General features: G+C 32.9%; 2 protein-coding genes across 2 annotated transcripts; both read right to left on the minus strand.

Moving 5' to 3' along the window:
- Window positions 1-824: 824 nt before the first annotated feature.
- On the minus strand, window positions 825-1,766 carry LOC127812802 (uncharacterized). Its single transcript, XM_052353355.1, has one exon. It carries the CDS (start codon window positions 1,764-1,766, stop codon window positions 825-827), a length of 942 nt encoding a protein of 313 aa, XP_052209315.1.
- Window positions 1,767-6,799: 5,033 nt separating this feature from the next.
- On the minus strand, window positions 6,800-10,186 carry LOC127813700 (uncharacterized). Its single transcript, XM_052354817.1, has 3 exons — window positions 9,836-10,186; window positions 9,506-9,750; window positions 6,800-8,365 (listed from the first exon to the last, which is right to left on the minus strand). Exons 1-3 carry the CDS (start codon window positions 9,894-9,896, stop codon window positions 8,147-8,149), a joined length of 525 nt encoding a protein of 174 aa, XP_052210777.1. The 5' UTR covers window positions 9,897-10,186; the 3' UTR covers window positions 6,800-8,146.
- Window positions 10,187-20,378: the final 10,192 nt, after the last annotated feature.

The following is a 20,378-nucleotide window of genomic DNA, read 5'->3' on the forward strand; positions in this document are numbered from 1 at the left end:
TGAGAGACATAATTCGTGAGAATAGGATTGTTGAAACAACAACAAACAAACAAACAAGCTTTGGCCTTTGATTTCCTGGTTCTTCTCTCCTTATGATTCCTGATTTGAGCTATGGTGGGATTATCGGGCAGTGGAGGAACTACATAATCTTCTTCCACAGCTTCCCAAAGATCTAGAGCTTCTAGGTAAGCTTTCATTCGAACAACCCACATGTTTTAATTTTCCCCATCAAAGACTAGAATTGCCAACGTAGAGAAGGTTGAGTCTCCTTCTGTGTTTGACATTTTTGTGTTTATGAGTAGTGTTTGATGATCCTAACACTCACAGATCCTTCAAGAAATAGTGCTCTGATACCAATTGAAAGTTTTAGAGGAAGAATAAGAATGAAAATGAACAGATACAACAGAGAAAATACTAAAAGAAATTGATATGTTTTAGTCAAGATATGTATTTTTTATTCAACTATAAGCTCATATATATAAGCTGATTTACAAATTGATAGTTGGTAAAGTTTATGTAAATCAAGTAAGATAGTTTATGTATTCTCGATGGAAAAAACTTAATGATAATAATAATAGATATAGGAATAAACCTGGATTTAACCATACAAGGAATTTGAATTAACATCTGCATATTAAGCACATACTCCACTATGAAAGGAAAGGAAATTTTATTCAAAATATGTTGTGCTAGCCTTTAGAACTTTTGAAAGATCACTATGAATGAAAACAAAATAATTTTTTCATAGGCTTTAATTCAAATTATGCATCTTTCTTTCTTTTCTGGTTTATTGTTCGTATATATATATATATATATATATTGCATCAAATAACAATGCAAATAAGAATGATAACTATGGAGAAGAAAGGAACCTGTTTCCTTGCTCGAGATCTTGCTGCAGACTGTCTAATTTTAATCATCCTGTGTTTTCTTCGCTCTGCTGCATGTGCCAAAACACCATTCACTGCGCTCGTTTTAAGAGACTGCCCCAGCCCATTAAGATGAATTTGGTTTCCTCTTCCAATAATGTTAGAGAAATTTCCCAGGAAGCTGCCTCTAGGTGGAGTTGCTTGGAACATAGGAGCTCTGGTTGGAATGTAAATTTCACTTCTTGGAGGGAGCAGATAATAAAAAGGGATACTAATTACACTATTTGGATGCGGAAATTTAACACCCAACATCAGGTCTCCTCGAATAGTAGCTAGATCGAAACTTGTTTCAATGCGAGGACAATTCTTACAGCCATTTAGGCAATGTTTTTCTTCCTTTCCTAGAGCATCCAAATCTTCAGCTTGAATTATACCTTCTTTTACTAGGTAATCTTCAAACTTCACTTGCCCAAGTACATTAACTCCTTGAGAGGAATAGGTAATGTTATTGATGTTGGCGTTGTTTGCTGAATATTGATTCCTCTGGATATCTACCCAAACCTCATTCATAGACGTTTGGGAAGGCAGAGTAATAGGGAGAGGAAATGAGTTCTCTAGAGTTTCGAGGTTGACCATCATCATATCATTTTGGTTCATGTCTAATGAGGTTTCATTTGCTTCAACATCCCACCCACCATTCATGAGGTCTTCCGCATTTACGAATTCAGAACTCATTTCTCTCATACTTGGGAATTCATCTTGGGTAACTGAAAAGACAGGCTTTTGTCTTTTTAATGAAAAATTTGGGTCATTACCGAACGGTGTTGGAGATTGTTGTCCTGGGACCTCTGATTCGTAATTTCCATGACCAAAACTTTCAAGATAAAAATCCTCCATTTATCTGGTGTAAATATTATTCACTAGCAAATAAGATCACATAGATAATTTGAAGCCATTGAGAAAAAGGATGCAATATTTTAGTTTTTTTTTTTTGTTAAGTAGGAATTTATAAAACGAAAACAATGTCCAAACGATTACAAACCAAGGCCAAGGCATACCCCGGACCACCAAAGAAAACCAGGGGCTAAGACACAACACTGATCAACCTTTGGGCCAAAAATTAAAAATAAGAAAATAAGAAAAGTATTGAAGATATATACAATGGTCAGAAAAAAAATCGAAGCCAACATCCAAACTCAAAGCTACTAACCTGTGAAAATGATCTCCCGCAGAATCAATTGGAGTATTGTTATAGCTACGTGGAAGAGGAGTGCATTGAATTGTGTTGAAGATATAGATGAAGACCTCGAGTGTCACGGTGGTTCTCTTTCTTTCTTTTTTTTTTTCCTTGTACTTCTTCTAATAAATATTCTTTTTTTATTTGTAATTAAGAAAATTGGTGGTGATCTTGATCATAGTGAGATTTATGAAAAACCCACCCATGTTTGAAAGAAGAAGAAGAAAGATGGAATAACAAGAAAAAGGAGATCGAAGCAGAAAGATTCTTAACCAAAGAAGAAAATGAAGATTCAAACAAAAGAGAGGCACTGGCAACCTAGTTTAGATCTAGTTTCATTACCCTCCTCTAAAATAGAAGAATATCAAAGAAGAAGAAGAAGAAGAATGCAAAAAAAAAAAAAAAATGGAAAAAGAACGAAACAAGATGTATAAAGAGGAGAGAAGGATTGATAAGGAAATAATCATTAAAGGTAATGTATGTATCAAAGAACACATCATTCACATGATGAAAAATAAAGCACAATTGCAATCAACTAATTCAATTTGCATGCTCAAATTACATCAAGGAACTGGAAAAATCCTAAGGAACTACTCACCAAAAGAAATTGGTGCATTACAAGTAGATAAAATAAGCACTATCATAAGATCAATCTATATTAAAAGAAATTAAAGTAACTAAGTGAATTTGATATTTAATCTGAATCTCATCAACTCTTTCAACTTCTTAAATTCTGAGAGCTATCCAGTACTGTTGACCTAGAATATAGTCTACCCAACTTCAGAAACAAGAGAAAAGGATAGAAAGAAGATGGTGGCAGTGGTGGTTGGGAAGAGATATGGTGGTGGTAGAGAAAATGTTAGAAGTGTTACTGATCACTCTATTGTAGAATCTTTTTAATTAGTTTTGGCTGCAACATTGTTTTCACAGTTTTGACACCTTGATCTCATGCATAAAATTTTCTATGAACGTGTAATGTTTGTTTCGAAACCAATTTGTACTCTGTTATGAACAAAGATTGCAACCCACATCAGTCCCTAAATTGCAATAGAACTTGACGAAAAAGCCACCGTGCCAAGCCTTTTTTTTTTCTTTTGTTGACTAATTATTCCCACTGTGTCCTCAACATTTATTAGGAAATTAATGCCTTGATTGCTTTAATTTTAGCTTACTTTGGATGTATAACCCTTCATATGTAGCCTATTAAAATATAATTGAATACACAACTAGATATACTATTATGTAAAATTCATGAAATCCAAACAGGTTGACAGACAGACTTATAGAATATGAACTAAAAGACTAAAATGCCCTCATTCACGTTGCATTGCACTTTTTTCAATGCAATGTGGGTGAAGGCATTTTAGTCTTTTAGCCTCCATTCTGTAAGCTTATCTGTCAACCTGTCTAACCCTGTAGACGAACTCTACTATTATTGTTTGAATTAATCAGGGCTTTTGGTATATGATGTATTCACATTTATTTTTATTATGGTGTGTATTTTTTATTTGATTTTTACCTTTTGTTGTTTTTTTCATTCACTAAAAGGGAATAATCAATATCCACAAATATGTACAGATATATATGTGTATATATACATACTGATACATTTTACGTACATATATATCATTGAAATCAAGAAAGTCCTTGGATTGGATTAAACCAAGGGATATGTTCAGTATATACCTCCTATATATACATATATACATATATGCAGTCGGTAATTGTGCTCTATTTACTTGGAAGTAAAAGTAATATAATGTGGCCTAAAAAAAATAGAGTTGTATTAATTAGAATGGAGTTTGTCGGCAAACACTACAAAAAAAAAGGTCTTTAACGAGGGGAAAATTTGTCGTTAAAAGTTAATTTCCCGTCGTTAAAGAGTTTTAACGACAGAAAAAATCCCGTCGTCGCCCGTCGTTAAAACTTCCGTCGTTAATACTATTAACGACGGGAAATAAATACCGTCGTTAATATAAGTAGTGAGAGGCAAAAGTCCCGTCGTTAAAAATAATATCAACGACGAATATTTCCATCGCTATAACAATGTATGTGGTCGTTGAAAATATTATTAACGATGGATATTTCCGTCGTTATTGGAATATTTATCAATCACTAAATATAATATTAACGATGAATATTCCCGTCGTTATTGCAATATTTACCGATCACTAAACATAATCTAAACGACAAATAATCTTGTTATTATAATTATATATATATTTACTGGTCATTAAACATAATATCAATGATAAATATTTCTGTCATTATATCTATATTTATTTGTCATTATTACTATTATTACAATTCTAATGACTATTTTTACTATTATATAAAAATTTATTTTGTACCTATTAATTTTTGCAAGAGAAATACTAATAATAAAAATGTGATTTTCAATGAATTTAATAAAAACAAGATATATGTAAAATATTATCATCGACATTGATTATGTACTAATTACAATCATCTTAAGAACTTCCATCCGTCCACAATCATAGAAACGAGAAAAAAAAATATGGGTTTCATATTATCCTAATCACTCCCTATAATCAAAATCAAAAAATTATTACAAGTGTCATTAGAATCCATATATTATAGTCACAATCAATATCAAGTGTTCCCTGCTAGACTTGTATCTTCAAGTACCTACAAATTACAAAGAAAAAATCATATTATTCATCATCCTTCATAATATAATGAAGGGAAATATCAAACATGATCTCCAAAATATAAATGGAAGTGCAGTAGAGTGATAAAATAAATATAACATGCTTACGTAAATAGAAAAACATGCAGGAGGTAATCCAGAAGAGTAGACAAATGAAGCATATGCCCAAGCTAACTGTAAATGGAGGGTAGCTCAACAACAATTCACGATGAGAATGAATAATCCCAATAGATAAACCTATCTACAAACTGTCTTGTGATAAAAATTACACAGTAAGATGCAAATTTGGTCTTTTTCAATCATTGAGCAAGTCTAAAATCAAAATACAAAAGCTGACTATTATATGTGCCAAGCCAGATTCAATGTCAAAGTTGATGTCTGGCTACTGTGCTCAGCTAAATACATGCTCATTTTTTCATCACACACTACAGATCATTTTCCATCCTCATAACAAACTCCTCTCACATTGATCTAGCAAAACAAACAAGGAAGACCTTATCATTCTATTTATTTATTCTGTCCTGAGAAACAGTGAGAAACCTTGTATATTTTACAGCAAATCACTATCCTGTATGTGCAATTCTTCAAGAGACTATTTCAAAAAGGAAGGACCTTGATGCTGTTATGCATGTGCACAATGTATTATTCACCAAATGGAATATTTTTTTCATCCACACGCCGTGGCGCTTCCTCCTGCCAAATCTTTTCAAACTGAAACTACTAAATCTAAAGCTACCACCGCTCTTCATTTCCGCATCTCACTAACTGGCCATGGTAAGCCTGAATGTGATTTTTGTTTTACTATTTTTATTTTTTTGGAAAAAAAAATGCATCATTGAGTTCTACTTTTACAAGAGGTGTGTGATGTACCAATAATAGCTAGAAGTGTCATAAAGAGATTAGAATTAACTATAATAAGTGCATTCCCACGTTCCTTGAAAGATTTCAAATTTCAACATATAAATGGTACAAGGAAATAAATGACTATAGGAAAAAGCCATAGTATCAAGGACATATAAGAAGATACATTCCAAATCAACAGTAACAAGCAGAAAGCCTTTACCCACAAGATAGGATCCCTATTTCTAAAAATATAGAAATAAACAAACATGAGCACACATAACTACTGGACTTACCACAAATCTAGCAACCTCAGTGGGATTATGAACTGCTATACTTTTCAGAGTAATTTCAGTGAGAAGCAAAATGGCAACCTGATATCATCGGGGAAAAAATTATCTGGTTTAATTACCTGCAGAAGCAATATAGAAATATGTTTTTGCATGCATGTGTACACAAACACCAGGCAAAATAAGTTTATCATGCCTAGGGTTGAACAGAAATCAATAAAGCATCTCAAATTTTCCATTTTTGTACAATTAAAGGAGTGTCAAGAAGATTCATTTTGAAATCATAATTTAATGGCTCATCATATTACATTTCTAAGGAATTAGACTTATCTTATTTCTCATATATAACATAGAAGAATAACATCTGCTTATTTATAAGATGAATAACCTAAAAGAAAAATAAAGCATCCAGCTGGCCATAACCTAGATGAGAAATAAAGCATCTCAACTTGTGTTTATTTGCATGTTTCCAGATCGGTGAATTTTGTTGTTTTAGTTAACAAATAAACCAACCCAAATCTTAATCCTTCTTTTAGTATAATCAGGTTAATCCTTAAATGAGGAAGGAAAATGCATCTCAAGGGTGTGAGGGTTAGACATGGACAAAAGCTTCTAGGCTTACAAACAAGTTCCCTAAACTTTGCCCCACACAAGGTAAAAGAAGAATAACCAGGTTTCATTAGTCTCCTCTTTGATGGTTCATTACTCATGTTACCAAGTAGAAGCATGCCAAAGCAAATTTACTTTTATACATAAAGAAAGAAAAAAAAATCAAAAACAAGTCTGAAAAATGATAGGAATAAATGAACAGAACAATAACAAAAGAAAGAAAACAAACAAAAACAAGACCAAAAAATTATAGGAAAAAATGAAAAGAACAATAACAAGGAACAACATTTTTGCATGTTCTTGATTCCATGTAAATGCTAAAGTCAACAGAGGTTATTTATTCTCATCCTATACTCCTATCATATCTTTATCAACCCCTTGCCTACATAGCAAAAGCAAGAAGGGTATTGCATGCATACCTATTCTAATATGTGACAGCATACACAACATATCATTATGAACACATCAATAAGCTCCATAAAAACATGAATACATTAATCCCATGATTAATACTATCTCTACTCAATAATCAATATTGTTTGTGATTAATTAAGTTCACCATTAATCTCATGTATAGGAGGTTTAAGAATATCATACCTATTTAATAAGAAGTTGTCGAAAAACCTTCATATAGTCTAGCTTTGAACATTGTCCTGCAAATATTTAAATTATTCAGTAAAGAAAAAAAAAACTTTAGGATCAAAAGTAATCATGTCTCTAAAAATAGACTTACATCATAAAATAATAATAATAAAATAAATCCCTACATAAAGTGAATAGAATCTCAAGTGAAAAAAGGCACACAACCAAGGAAACATGCAAAGTAAGAAAAATGTATCAATGACTTCAAAATAATAGAACCTCGTCAACATCTTCATCAACAGAAGATGGGGAAAATTCAGTTGAAGCATTTGGGTTTTGTTGTATCATAGATTCAATCCTTCGCAATCTTTCTTCAAACTCTACAATGCGCCTCTTTAGGATGCGATTTTCTTCATCCTTGTCATTAAGTTTAGTTTGAAGCTCTTCCATCCTCTTTTTACTAGGATCTTTAAAGTTCTTCCGTTTGATTCCACCCCCATAGCCAAACACATGGCTGTGACGTTGCGCTCCAAAACATTTTTCAATTACCTCAATATTAGAAAGTGTTGGCTCTGCTTGAATGGTCTCTACAATTTGTTCCTGTAAAATTTAAAGACTTAAAATAGAATAGGATAATACTACTCAAAGAAACTTTAATCAAAGTTAAAGTAGTAGAACATACATGTTTTTCTTCAGTTTCAGGCTCAACAAACTTTTCATTCTTCTTTCGAGTTTCGAAAAAGATCTTTCCCATATCAGGTGGATTACCTTCTTTTCCTCCCTTTTGAAAATTATATATAAAATCATCAAGAAAATTATATTGAACAATAAACATCATAAATAAATAAATTAAAATTTATTACCATTTCATAAATAATCTCTCTATGAGGCTTACTACCAGTGCGATGAGGCATTGAAGATTTAGCTCTATTTTGAGAGGCTTGAGAGCTTATTTTCTATATGAGAACCAAAAAATAATCATAAGAGATATGTAATAATAAAGAATCACAACATTAAAACCATTTTGCATTTGAATTTTAAAATTTGATCATACCTGAAAATCTTCAGTTAAAAAATACTTAGTCAGAAGCCATTCCCAATCCTCCTTATCCATACTTTGTGGCTTATTTTTCAAAGCCTCAGCAACAGTTGTGCAAGGTTTAACATACATAGTATTCAAACTTGATCTCCAATTCGACCACAAAACATTCATATGTTCCAAGGTGTGGTCACGATACAACTCTATGTCGGGATTATCAAATTTATCCTATTAAAAATGATGTATAATTAGTAAAATTGATAAGACATCAAAGACTATCTTAATTTTATAAGCTAAACTCATTTTATCAAAGTAAAAAACCACATCCTTAGCCATATATGATAAGAGTAAGTAAGCAAGAGAAAGAGTGGTCTGAGCTCGAACTTGAGTTCTCAGCCTATTATGGACCATGAGGTTGGGCCATCACTTACCCATCTACAATACAAAAACCAAGAGATAAGTGTTAAATAAAATCAGTATTCTAATAAAAATTAAAACATGCTCAGCAGTTTCATGTAAATACTCCCCCTACCCCAAACCAAACCAAAAAAAAAAAAAAAACAAAAAAAATAGAAAGAAAACCCACAACCACTAAAATCAGAATTTAATATAATTAGATAACTAACCAATCCATCATGCACAACTTTACAGGATTGAAATTACATGTGCAGTTCAGCCATTACTATGAATCCCAAGAACTTCTCTAACAATTCCATTCAATTTGCATCAGAAAAAGGGGAAAATTGGTTTATGAATCTAAATAAACTCAACAACTAGAAGTAGAAGAAGATTAGTCTTGTTATCAGATTTTATTATCAGATTTTAGCTGAAAAACCTTACACTATCTACTAGTAAAGCAGAATAAATAACATGTACATATCTACAACAAATGAAACTATAATTACCAATATCAGCTTTGCAACCATTCATGTTCTTATAGCAAATTAGGAACTAAAAATAAACTTTCATAAGATCAAATATCATTTGAGTTGTATGCCATTGTAGCCTTCTCATTAGGGAACTAGAGAATTTACTAGTTTGGTAGAAAGGCTAGGCCTATGATATCATATTTAAATAAAATATTCTTTTCAAAAATCACTGTCAAGTAGCATTCCTACTACAAGTGTTGTCCAGTGACAACAAATAAATAACATCAACTCACAATTATAAAATCACAACAACAATGCTTTTAAGTGACCCAGATGGCCTCCTCAGATTCCTCAAAGATACAGCCAAGGAACCCCAACTATGTCAAGGTAAATTAGCAAGTCACAACACACTCCACTGGTCAAAACACCAACTACTTCTTAAAATTACTTCCATAAAAATAAATCTCCCTAAAAGATAAGAGTAAAAAGGATAATTTACCTTAACTGCTTCCCACATGTGATTTTTTTCATTTTCCCCTATTTCTTTCCAAGCTTTTACTTGTATAGGACAAATGGTTCGATCACGCACAATTCTTCCCAAGTGCCTTGACCATAGTTGATGATTGTCTCCCACTGCTCGATTATTGTAGAATATAACTGGAAGCTTTTCTCCACTTTTGAGCCCAGCTACTTTCTTGTTCTGATTTTTTCCTCGAACTTTCTTTTTTTGAGTATGAATTTCACCTTTAAGAATTTGAAAAATAAAGAAAAATTAAAATACATATAATTAAATATAAACCAAATTAAGACTTGAATTGCATATACTTACCCTTAACAACTTGTTCTGAGGTAACAAACACTGGTTCACCTGATGTACCATCATGAGTCATAGGAGTATACTTTGCAACAATGTAATACCCAACAACTCCTATTGGTAAGAGAAATTCCTAAAATATTTTGCAATACCGTTCAATATTATAGATCAAAATTACAAGTTAATATATACACAACAAAATTGAATTCAAAAATAAATAGCCTTGCATAATATATACATGCCTTTTCAGTACTAGACATGCTGATCTCTTCAAGACCATTCTGAATATTTAATTGTGCAGTAGTGGTTTTATACCACTGAACTGCACTAGCAACTTCAGCCCCTCCAATAACAGTGCCAGTAATGATTATTTTATTGTTCACTAGGAGATCACCTTGTATCTTCAAATTTGTTACCTTTGGAGATTCTAGTAATTATGAAACATATAAACAATCAATAAACATTTGATAAATTACAGAACATGGTAAATATAATGGTAGAATGTAGACATTAATAGAGAACTATACCAGAACTTGGATTATCATGTGGCAGTCTAAAAGGGACAACATCCATTTCTGTATCTTCCTCAACATAGAGGTGGATGTCTCTTATACCTTTATGGTCATTAAACATAGCATAAACATCAGCATCCCCAGTTAGTTGCTTCCCATCCCCATAGGAGATTTTCACACCAACTGAGTATATGTCCATGAATTTTTGGCATATACTCAAAATGTCAATGAAAGAGCTACAATCTCGTTGAAAGTCATTGTCAAAATAATACAGTTCACCAAAGTGAACAAAAAGATGGTGGGATGTCAGTTCACCTAAAAAAAAAACAAAATGCAATCATTAGAAGTTTTACATTTGTGAGAAATTAGAAGCTGCATGATATTTACCTGATCTAGCATTTATTTTAGTAGCACCATTTGAATATCCTCTTCGTAAATCTGTAACACCATTTAAATCTCTTCTTGACTGTAATTGTTTTAATCCCTGTTCGAATCCCTTACCCAATGCACCTGGGGCTATAAACTTGTTTGTCGTGGACGACAACCTTTTTCCAGCTTTGATCTTTTGCATCATTTACTTAAACTTGGAGTAAGACAAAAACAATAAACTGAGTTCAAAATAATACACACAACAGGTTAAGGTGTAACGAAAAATGAGATTTTAAAGGATATATGCATATATATATAATAACTTACCTTTACAAAAGACAAAATGAATTTTCTAACATCTTCTTTTTCTTTTCTTTCTTTTAGTTGCTACTTCAACCGCCATTGGCTCCACATTTTCCCTTGCCCAATTGATTTCATTGTTTATTGTAGTTGAAATAGGGTTTGCCTCTTTATAATTGAATGATTCCTCTTGTTGATACGCTTCACTAACATTATCCATCTTATCACAATTGTCATCCATTTGTAAAGGCAAGTCATAAGAATCACGTGGTTGTGTTTTCAAAACAACCTTCCAACCTTTAGTGATATTGTCAATGGCATAAAACATTTGGAATGCTTGGTATGCCAAGACAAATGGCTCATTTGTTTTTAACAAGCGATCACAATTTATAGTGGTGAAACCATACTCATCTACTTTGGCCCCCCTTTCCTTATCATGCACATCAAACCATTTACAACGAAAGAGTACCACCCTTCTACCACCAAGATACTGCAACTCAATAATCTCAGTTAAGATTCCATAATAATCTATATTTCCCATGTTAGACCCAATGTCACCACTCACAACCACCCCACAATTTTGTGTTCTAAATCCTTTGTCATGACATTCTACACGAAACCTGTACCCATTCACAACATAACCATTGAAGCAACAAACAGATTGGGAGGGACCACGTGACAAAGAGAGCAACTCCTTTGTTATTTTACGATTGTCATGTTTATGTAACGCTGCAACCTACAAATTACAAAAAAAGTAAAGTACTAAATCAATTTCAATATATGCTTATTGATGATGATTATAAATATGTTGAAACATGAATTCACTTACTCTAATTTTAAACCAATTAATAAATCTTCTATCACTTTCCTCATTTGACATTTGTAGTGGTGCTCTAGCTTGGACTTGCAAATACTCCCTATATCATATGAACAATAGAAGCAAAATTGTTAACAATATTTGCATAAAAGAAAGTACATAAAAGAAATTATTTTATTGATGATAACGTACTCTAAAAAAGGTTGAACTGCATCACAATTCTTCATAACAAAAAGATGCGCTTGTTCCCACTCATCCATGTGAAGATCCCGAGTCATACTAGATCCCAATGCACGTCCAGGTTGTGAAAATATTAATAATTCACTTTTGTATTCTTGACAACCATCATCATGATTTCGATTAAGACGATTAAACTTTGTCTCAATGTTAGTGAAGTATCTTGAGCAAAGTGTCATACATTCTTTTGCAATGTAACCCTCTGCAATTGAGCCCTCAGGACAAGCTAAGTTACGAATGAGTTGTTTTAACTCATACAACTCTCGCTCAATAGGGTACATCCATCGATATTGGACAGGTCCAGCAATTTTGGCTTCAAATGCTAAATGAATAGGCAAATGGACCATCACATCAAAAAATGAAGGGGGAAAGTTCATTTCCAATTTACAAAGAGTCATGGCAATTTGAGATTCAATCTGCTCCAACTCATCCACTCGTAAAGTCTTTGCACCCAAAATTTTGAAAAACAAAGACAATTCAAAAAGTGGTTCACATACTGACTTGGGAAGAAGACCACGTAATGCAAGAGGAAGTAAGTGTTGTAAGAGAACATGGCAATCATGACTCTTCAAGCCAGAAATCTTATGCTCTTTAATATTAACACAATGTGAAATATTAGATGAAAACCCATCTGGCACCTTTAATTGCTTTAAAAACATACAAAATGTATGCTTTTCTTCTGGAGTTAATGTGTAAGTTGCAGCTGGCAACACAAGCTTGTCTCCTTTTTGTATTGGGTGCAACTCTGGTATGATATTCATTGCTTCCAAATCAAGACGAGATTTAACAGTATCTTTGGTCTTCCCTTTAATGTTCATAATTGTTCCAAGCACATTATCACATATGTTTTTCTCAATATGCATCACATCCAAATTATGCCGCAACAAAAGACTACTCCAGTATGGAAGTTTGAAAAAAATGCTTTTCTTATTCCAATTATCCCCTCTATTATCATGTGAAACTTTTGTCTTTTTACTAACATCTTTAGATAAAATGACTCCTTCAAGATCTTTCACCTGATTTAGAATATCCTCACCAATAAGAGGTTTTGGTGGTAATCCATACTCTTTCGTGCCATCAAATGATTTCTTGTCAATACGCCATTTGTGATTCATTGGAAGATAGCGACGATGGCGCATGAAACATTGCTTTCTACTATTGTCTAACCTCATAGAAAAGGTATCCTTGTTACAACAAGGACAAGCCAATTTACCCTTAGTGCTCCACCCTGACAGGTTTCCATATGCAGGAAAATCATTAATGGTCCATAGTAAAGCTGCATGCATCTTGAAATTCTGGTGAATTGATGCATCAAATGTTTCAACTCCTACTTCCCACAGCTCTTGTAATTCTTCTATTAAAGGTTGGAGATAGACATCAATAGCATCCCCTGGTCCCTCAGGACCTGGAATGAGCATTGATAAAATGAAATTAGAGTCTTTCATGCACATCCAAGGAGGCAAATTGTATGGAATAAGGAATACTGGCCAAATACTATATGAAGTTTTGGAATGTGCAAATGGTTGGAACCCGTCACTTGCAAGACCAAGTCTCACATTACGAGGCTCTGAAGCAAAATTTTCATGCATTTCATCAAAAGATTTCCATTGTAAAGAATCAGCCGGATGCCTCATTACTCCATCATCTACTCTTTTATCATGGTGCCATCTCATAAAGGACGCTATCTTGCTGGACATAAATAGCCTTTGAAGCCTCGGCTTTAACGGGAAATATCGCAATATTTTTACAGGTTTTCTTTTACCATTCCTTCCAACTTTGATTTCTCCGCTACAATTATCATTTTTCCATCTCGAAGCTCCACATATACTACAAAAGTCAGACTTCCCATCTTTCTTCCAATATAACATACAATTATTGACACATGCATCTATTTTCTTATACGAAAGTCCAAGATCTTGAATAATCCTCTTTGCCTCATAATATGAATTTGGCAAAGTCGAACCATCAGGGAGTAATTCATCTTGTAATATTTGTAATAACATAGTAAATGACTCGTTACTCCAACGACCAAGGCTCTTGATATGTAATAGCTTGATTATAGTAGATAATTTTGAACTCTTAGAACCTTCATATAATGGTTGCTCCAAATCTGTCAATAGCCTATAAAATTTCTTTGCTTCATCATTAGGATCCTCTTTTTGCATATTATTGCTTGGGCCACCAAAATCTGCGCTATTTTTGTTGAAAGCATCTAAAGTAGGAAAAAAGTCCCTCATAATCCCATGAATATCTTCCTCTCCTCTAGTTTCTAATACCTCATCTTCTTCACCTTCAGATCCATATTCAGATTCAGAGTCAGATTCACCTAACCTTTCTCCATGATGATACCAAAATGTATAATTTTGGACTATGCCATAAACTGTTAGATGGGTTTCAACCATTTCATGACTTCTTGAGTAAGTGTTATTACACTTGACACATGGACATCGAATGTCACGATCTCCCACCTTTTTTGTAGCATATCTTAAAAATTCCTTAATACCAAATTGATATGTTTCACTTAGCCGATCATTAAAAAGATTCATCCACTGCTTATCGGGTGCCATTACTAATATAAAGAATGACACTAATCTGAGAGTTCCAACATCAAACAAAAATATAATGAGTTTCGATCTATCAATAAGAATCAAATAAGTAAATAAGTATGCCTAATTCAAATGCATTTAAGGATATGAAAGGATGCACGAGGAATAGTAAAAGATTTAATTCCTATCTAATTTTGAATTTGAGAAATTACCCAATGGTTCAATTTAAAAGATGGAACACAGATATGATGATCACCAATTTGTATAAATAAATCAAAATCAACATAAATATTACATATAGGACATCTCCAAGTTTGATACGAATTTCTGCTATTATGTGATGGGTTCAAAGGAAGAAATATACTTAGACCTAGTATAAACGAAAAAAGGACAAGAAAGACATTGAACAACATTGCTATCAACAGAAACAAATAGTAATTAAAAACAGTTAACAAATATTATATGCACACTATGTTAAGCTAAGATCCCCACCATTATGGGCAGTTAACAAATATTATAGGCAGTTAACAAAACCTCTATTTGTTAAAAAAACCTTTCCAGCAAGCTCATAGTTTTGATGTGGTGTTGTTTGGTTTTTGTTTCTTAGAATTCACAATTAATACCTTGGTAGTTTTGCCTGTTCTTGTTCAATGTAATGCATACTATTACTATGGTTTTTTCTCCCAGGCTGCCGCATATTATTACCATGGTTTGGTCCTTGATGAGGGAAACATGAAGAAATCACATGGGATGGCTATAACTGCTTTACAAGCAACTGAAGCTTTCAATATAGTTCGTCCTCTATCACAGTAAGCTGCTAAAACTCTCACTTCTCACTGCTGTGTGTAATTTATTTTATTATCTGTGTTATGGACATCCTCATCCTCACCTAGTGGAATTAAGTTTTATGATTGTTGCTGTTGTTATATCTTTGTTACGAATATGTTATGGTTGAGGATAGACAAAATGTCCAAAGCGTCATACAAAGCGTCATACAAAGTGTCATACACTATGTTATTGAAGGGAACCTTTTCTCTCTTGCGCCCAAGTGTCATACAAAGTGTCCAAAGCGACCAAAGGATAGACAAAATAGAACATATAGTACCTATTAGTTTTATTATACTTTTTTTCTGCTTTTTCAGTATGTGTAGTTGTGCTATTTGGTGGAACATTTGTTTTAGCAAAACAAATGGGTCAAGCTTTTACCATTAATTTCTATTCAATCAGCTAACTGCTATTCCTACATGTGTAACACCAATCCAAGACTACCTAATCAGGCTCCTTAAGTTCTGTAGGGAGGATAGCAACAAGTGCAGGATGTGCATGAATAACAGTTAGATAACAGAAATAACAGTTAGAAGATAAGATCCCCTTTGCATTTCAGTTTCCCTCGTTTCCTAAAGTGCTCTGCAGATTTCAAGATAAGATCCCCACCATGAAATAACAGTTAACAAAACCTCTATTTGTTCCTCAATCTCAATTCTAAAGGTGCACCACCCTCCAGATAATGAACCTGTGGAGAGGAGGGACTGCACTTTTTTTTTTTTTTTTTTATATCATACTGTACCAAAAGAAAATGATGCACACAAACTTCTTTTTCTTTCTTTGAGAAGACAAAATAAAATGAAATGATAATAACACCAATACATTGCATAAATATGTTCATAAATACCATTAGTAAACTGCAAGTTTCTTGTTCTTTTGTCCATGCCTATTTAACTATTTATATATATGTATATGGATATAAAAAATGAGTGACCCAGAACAGCTTGGGAACTGACTGGAGTGTTCCATCTCATGCATAGAGTTACAATATAAATAATGGCTCTAAAATACTGATAGCTTGCATCTCAACAAGATAACCCAACTTATTTCCCCAAGGATTAGCATATGGACAAAAAAAGGGCAAAGTGTTTTACTATAGGAACTGTGTGGGAATTCAAGCTGTTTAGGGACTATCACTACTATACCAAAAACCCATCACAAGTGTTTTATTGTAGGAATTCAAATTCATATAAAAAAATGTGAAAGATTCTTATAAAAAAAAAAAAAAACAACCTTTTCTTACAGCCCCTACCTTGTAAGATCCAAATAAATCAATTTGTTGCAAAGCAACAGAAATTGATGGAATCATGAAGTCAACAGATAGTTGTAGACACAAAATTCAACATAAACGTGTGAAACAGAATGTTTGTTGAAAGCAAAGCAAAGCTAAAGTAGACACTCACTGATCAAAAAAGATGACACACTCACTAATTAGAAAAGATGATTACTCAATGCCATTTCACCCCTCTATCCAACAAGACACTGCCAAATGTCAATTTAAAAAAAGAAAATTTGTCAAAAAGTTTGGGTAACTGGATTTTAAATATTGAGTTAGTGATGAAACTTCAAATCAGAATGTTTGTTGAAACGTGCTCCTACATTGTATAAATAACAAGGACAAGAAATACATTAAAGGCATTACCATCAATAGGAAATAACAGGGCACTATTGTAGACATAACTACTCTCTGTAATATATGAAAACAAAGGTACAAAAGATGCCTTGCACAGGGTTTTAAGGACATTAAATTTGTAGTCTACCTATATAAACCTTTAAAAAACCATGCCAAAGTCTCAAATCATCCAGGTCACCAATAAAAGTCCACCCTTGCTCTTCCTAACTACAAGCACATCACATTCTCAACAGGAAAATAGGAGTGGAGATACGGGATCGTGATGCATTAGCGTATTTGGAAAATAGGAGTGGAGATATGGTCATAGTGATCAGTGATCGGTCTTATGGGCGTAAAGTTTACATACGGTGTCCGTTTTCAGCCCATAATATATGCTTTTGGGGTAGCTCGACGAGCCGGATTGAACTAGTAGCCTTGCTGCTACTGTTATCGTGTTTTAGCCATTTTAAATTGCCTTTTATGATTATTTATGATTTCTTTATTTTAACCGTTAGGTGTCTCATTGATGGTAGCACGTCAAGGCGGAATGCGACACATTGGGCATCAAATATAACATAACTTGCATAATCACAAACCAACTATCATTAATGACGACAACATGCCCCAGAATCACAGTTTACCAATAAAGATAACATTTGATATAATTGTGCTTTTGTTAATACAATCCAAGCCTACAACTTAAGACTTATCTTTACACACAGTGTGTCTATATATATATATATTTATATATAAGATTAGGGATACAGAAAAAGAAAGACAAAAAATTAACGAAATTCACAAAAAGCCCTAACATGTATGTAGCAAAAATTAAAACATAAACCCTTAAAATCAACCACAATTGTATAAATCACAAAGTAATAGTTAGCTAGGGTTTCGCTACACATACAAAAGGGATGAACGATTCTAATAACTAAGTACCTGAATATTGAAATTGAACAAAAAGAAAGAAACCCATATCCGAACTGATTGAGACCTGAACAATGAACCAAAAGAAAACTTCGATTCGAAGAGAGATAGAGAACCTTACACGAAACCAAGATCAACAACAACGACACTGCAGGCAACAGTGATATGCAGAAGCTTCGATCGCCGATTGACAGATATGGATTGAACGGGAAGAAGACGATTTATGCAGAGGGTAGTGCGATTTGGATTGGCGGGATTTGGATTCAACGGGAAGAGAGGCAGAGTTGGACGCGCGGGAAGGAGAATATATGGAGGGAGAAGATATGGAAGTGCTCTGCGTTAATTATAGAAGAAGGGTTTGGAATTAGAATAGAAATTAATAAAATAAGATTTTATAAAAATAAAGTTGAAGTGTTAAAAGAGAAATTAATTAAAAAAAATTACCTAATTAAGATTATAGGTATATATTTGGTGGGAAAACAAATTGCCTAATTAAGATTATGAGTATATATTTGGCAAGAAATATTCAAGTTAATTTTTAAGATTCAATAACGACGGGATTTTTAATTAATAGTGAGAACTTTAAATACCCGTCGTTAGAAAACTAATTTTACATCACATTTAACGAGAGTATAAATAATCCCTCACTATAATTATGAAAATTACGTTTTTAACGACGGGATATTTGTCCTCTCGTTAATTTTTTCTCGTTAAAAGTCATTTTTTTTGTAGTGAAAGATGTGTCTTTAATGCTATGAGTTCCACTACTTCTTTTCGGGAGAGGGAGTATGACAACATCACAATGAATGGTGGAGTACAATTGGAGTATTTCTTTAGCCATAGGATAGCAATGTGCATTGAATTGTGGCAAATATGAAGATAAAGATGAATGCTTGAAACGGTGATTATTGTTTGCTAGCTAGTAGTCGTTAATTTTTTTCTTTTCTTTTATCTTTAATTTTGTCTTCTATTAAATAGTTTTTCTTTGTAGCCAAGAAGATTTGTAGTGAATTCGTTGTATCTCCAATGAAATTTGTGAGGAACTATAGAAGAAAAAGGAGTCGGAGAAGAAATATAGAAAAACTAAAAAGGAATCGGAGAAGATTCATAACCAAGGAAGAAAAAGAAGGTCAAAACAAAAAAGAGGGACTAATGCAACCCTGTCTAAATCTAGGTTCTCTACGTAGATCTAAAGTAGAAGAACACCAAAAAGTAGAAGGAAGAAGAGAAAGGAAAGAAACAAAGAGATAAAGACTAGCATGCTAAATAGAAAAGTATTGATAAGGAAATACTCATGAAACGCAATGTAAGAATCAGAAAACACATCGATTGGCATGATTAGAAATAAAGAATTCACACAATCAAGGAATTTCATTTGCATAATCAAATCACATCAAGCAATTGGCAAAATCCAAATGAACTAGTCACTAGAAAGCAATTGAGTGCATTAAAAAGAGACGAAATAAACATTGTCAGAAGACAAATCTACATATGAAAGGAAAGAAAATAATTGCATAAATTTGACATATAATCTGAAATCTCATCAAATCTTTCAACTTTTTAATCAGTAAGAGTTAACAATTTCCACCGACCTGGAAGAAGATAGAAAGAAGATGGTGGCGGTGGTAGATGGGTTGAGATGTGCTGGCAAGAGAGAAAATGTAAGAAGTGTATTTGATCACTTCGTTGCAAAATCTTTATAGTTAGTTTTTGGGTGACCCACTTTTCTCACAACTTGGAGACACGTTTGCTCCAATGCATAAAATTTTCTATCAAATATATAATATACATTTCAATACAATTTTGTATTCTTTTGTGAATAAAGGTAGCTACTTTTTAAATTAACTATGTCTTAGAATTCAAGATGATCAAAATGCTTAATTACCTTGACATAGTTAGCACAATAGCATACCCTTATTTGCATACCCTTGGTTGCCTTATTTGTAGGCCTTACCTTGAATGAAAAAGACTTCATGTATAAATAGGCTGTTAATTTGTAATTCAGTAAACAAATAAATATAATAATATCCTCAATTAATTGGCTTCTCTTTCTTGAAAAAGACTTCATGTATAAATAGGCTATTAGTATATAATCAGTAAACATATAAATATAATAATACCCTCAATTAATTGGCTTCTCATTCTTGTCATGTTCATCTTGTATCGATAAACGAAGAAATTGTTATCGCAACATTGACCCCATTTTGTTAACGACCCCATTTCGTTGTAGTTTTTTTTCTTTCTTGTATGATTATTTTCTTATTAATTAACTAATGAGAAATTGTTAATTATCACAACAATGCTATGACCTACTATTTTCTTATTGCCTTTTGGTTATCAAGACGACGTTACTAATCATCTAGTTCACAAGTGTCCCTACTAGCACCATGCCATAGTTATATTTCTCTCTTGC

The sequence above is a fragment of the Diospyros lotus genome, chromosome 1, assembly GCF_014633365.1.
Source record: "Diospyros lotus cultivar Yz01 chromosome 1, ASM1463336v1, whole genome shotgun sequence".
Classification (NCBI taxonomy): domain Eukaryota; kingdom Viridiplantae; phylum Streptophyta; class Magnoliopsida; order Ericales; family Ebenaceae; genus Diospyros; species Diospyros lotus.

Bases quoted from the DNA above. Each gene is read 5' to 3' on its own strand.
- LOC127813700 (XM_052354817.1), bottom strand. From the start codon at position 9,896: ATGACTCATGATGGTACATCAGGTGAACCAGTGTTTGTTACCTCAGAA. The intron at 9,751-9,835 runs GTAAGTATATGC...AAATTCTTAAAG, and splicing joins CTCAGAACAAGTTGTTAAGG to GTGAAATTCATACTCAAAAA. The intron at 8,366-9,505 runs GTAAATTATCCT...CATTTTTAATAG, and splicing joins ACATGTGGGAAGCAGTTAAG to GATAAATTTGATAATCCCGA.
- LOC127812802 (XM_052353355.1), bottom strand. From the start codon at position 1,766: ATGGAGGATTTTTATCTTGAAAGTTTTGGTCATGGAAATTACGAATCA.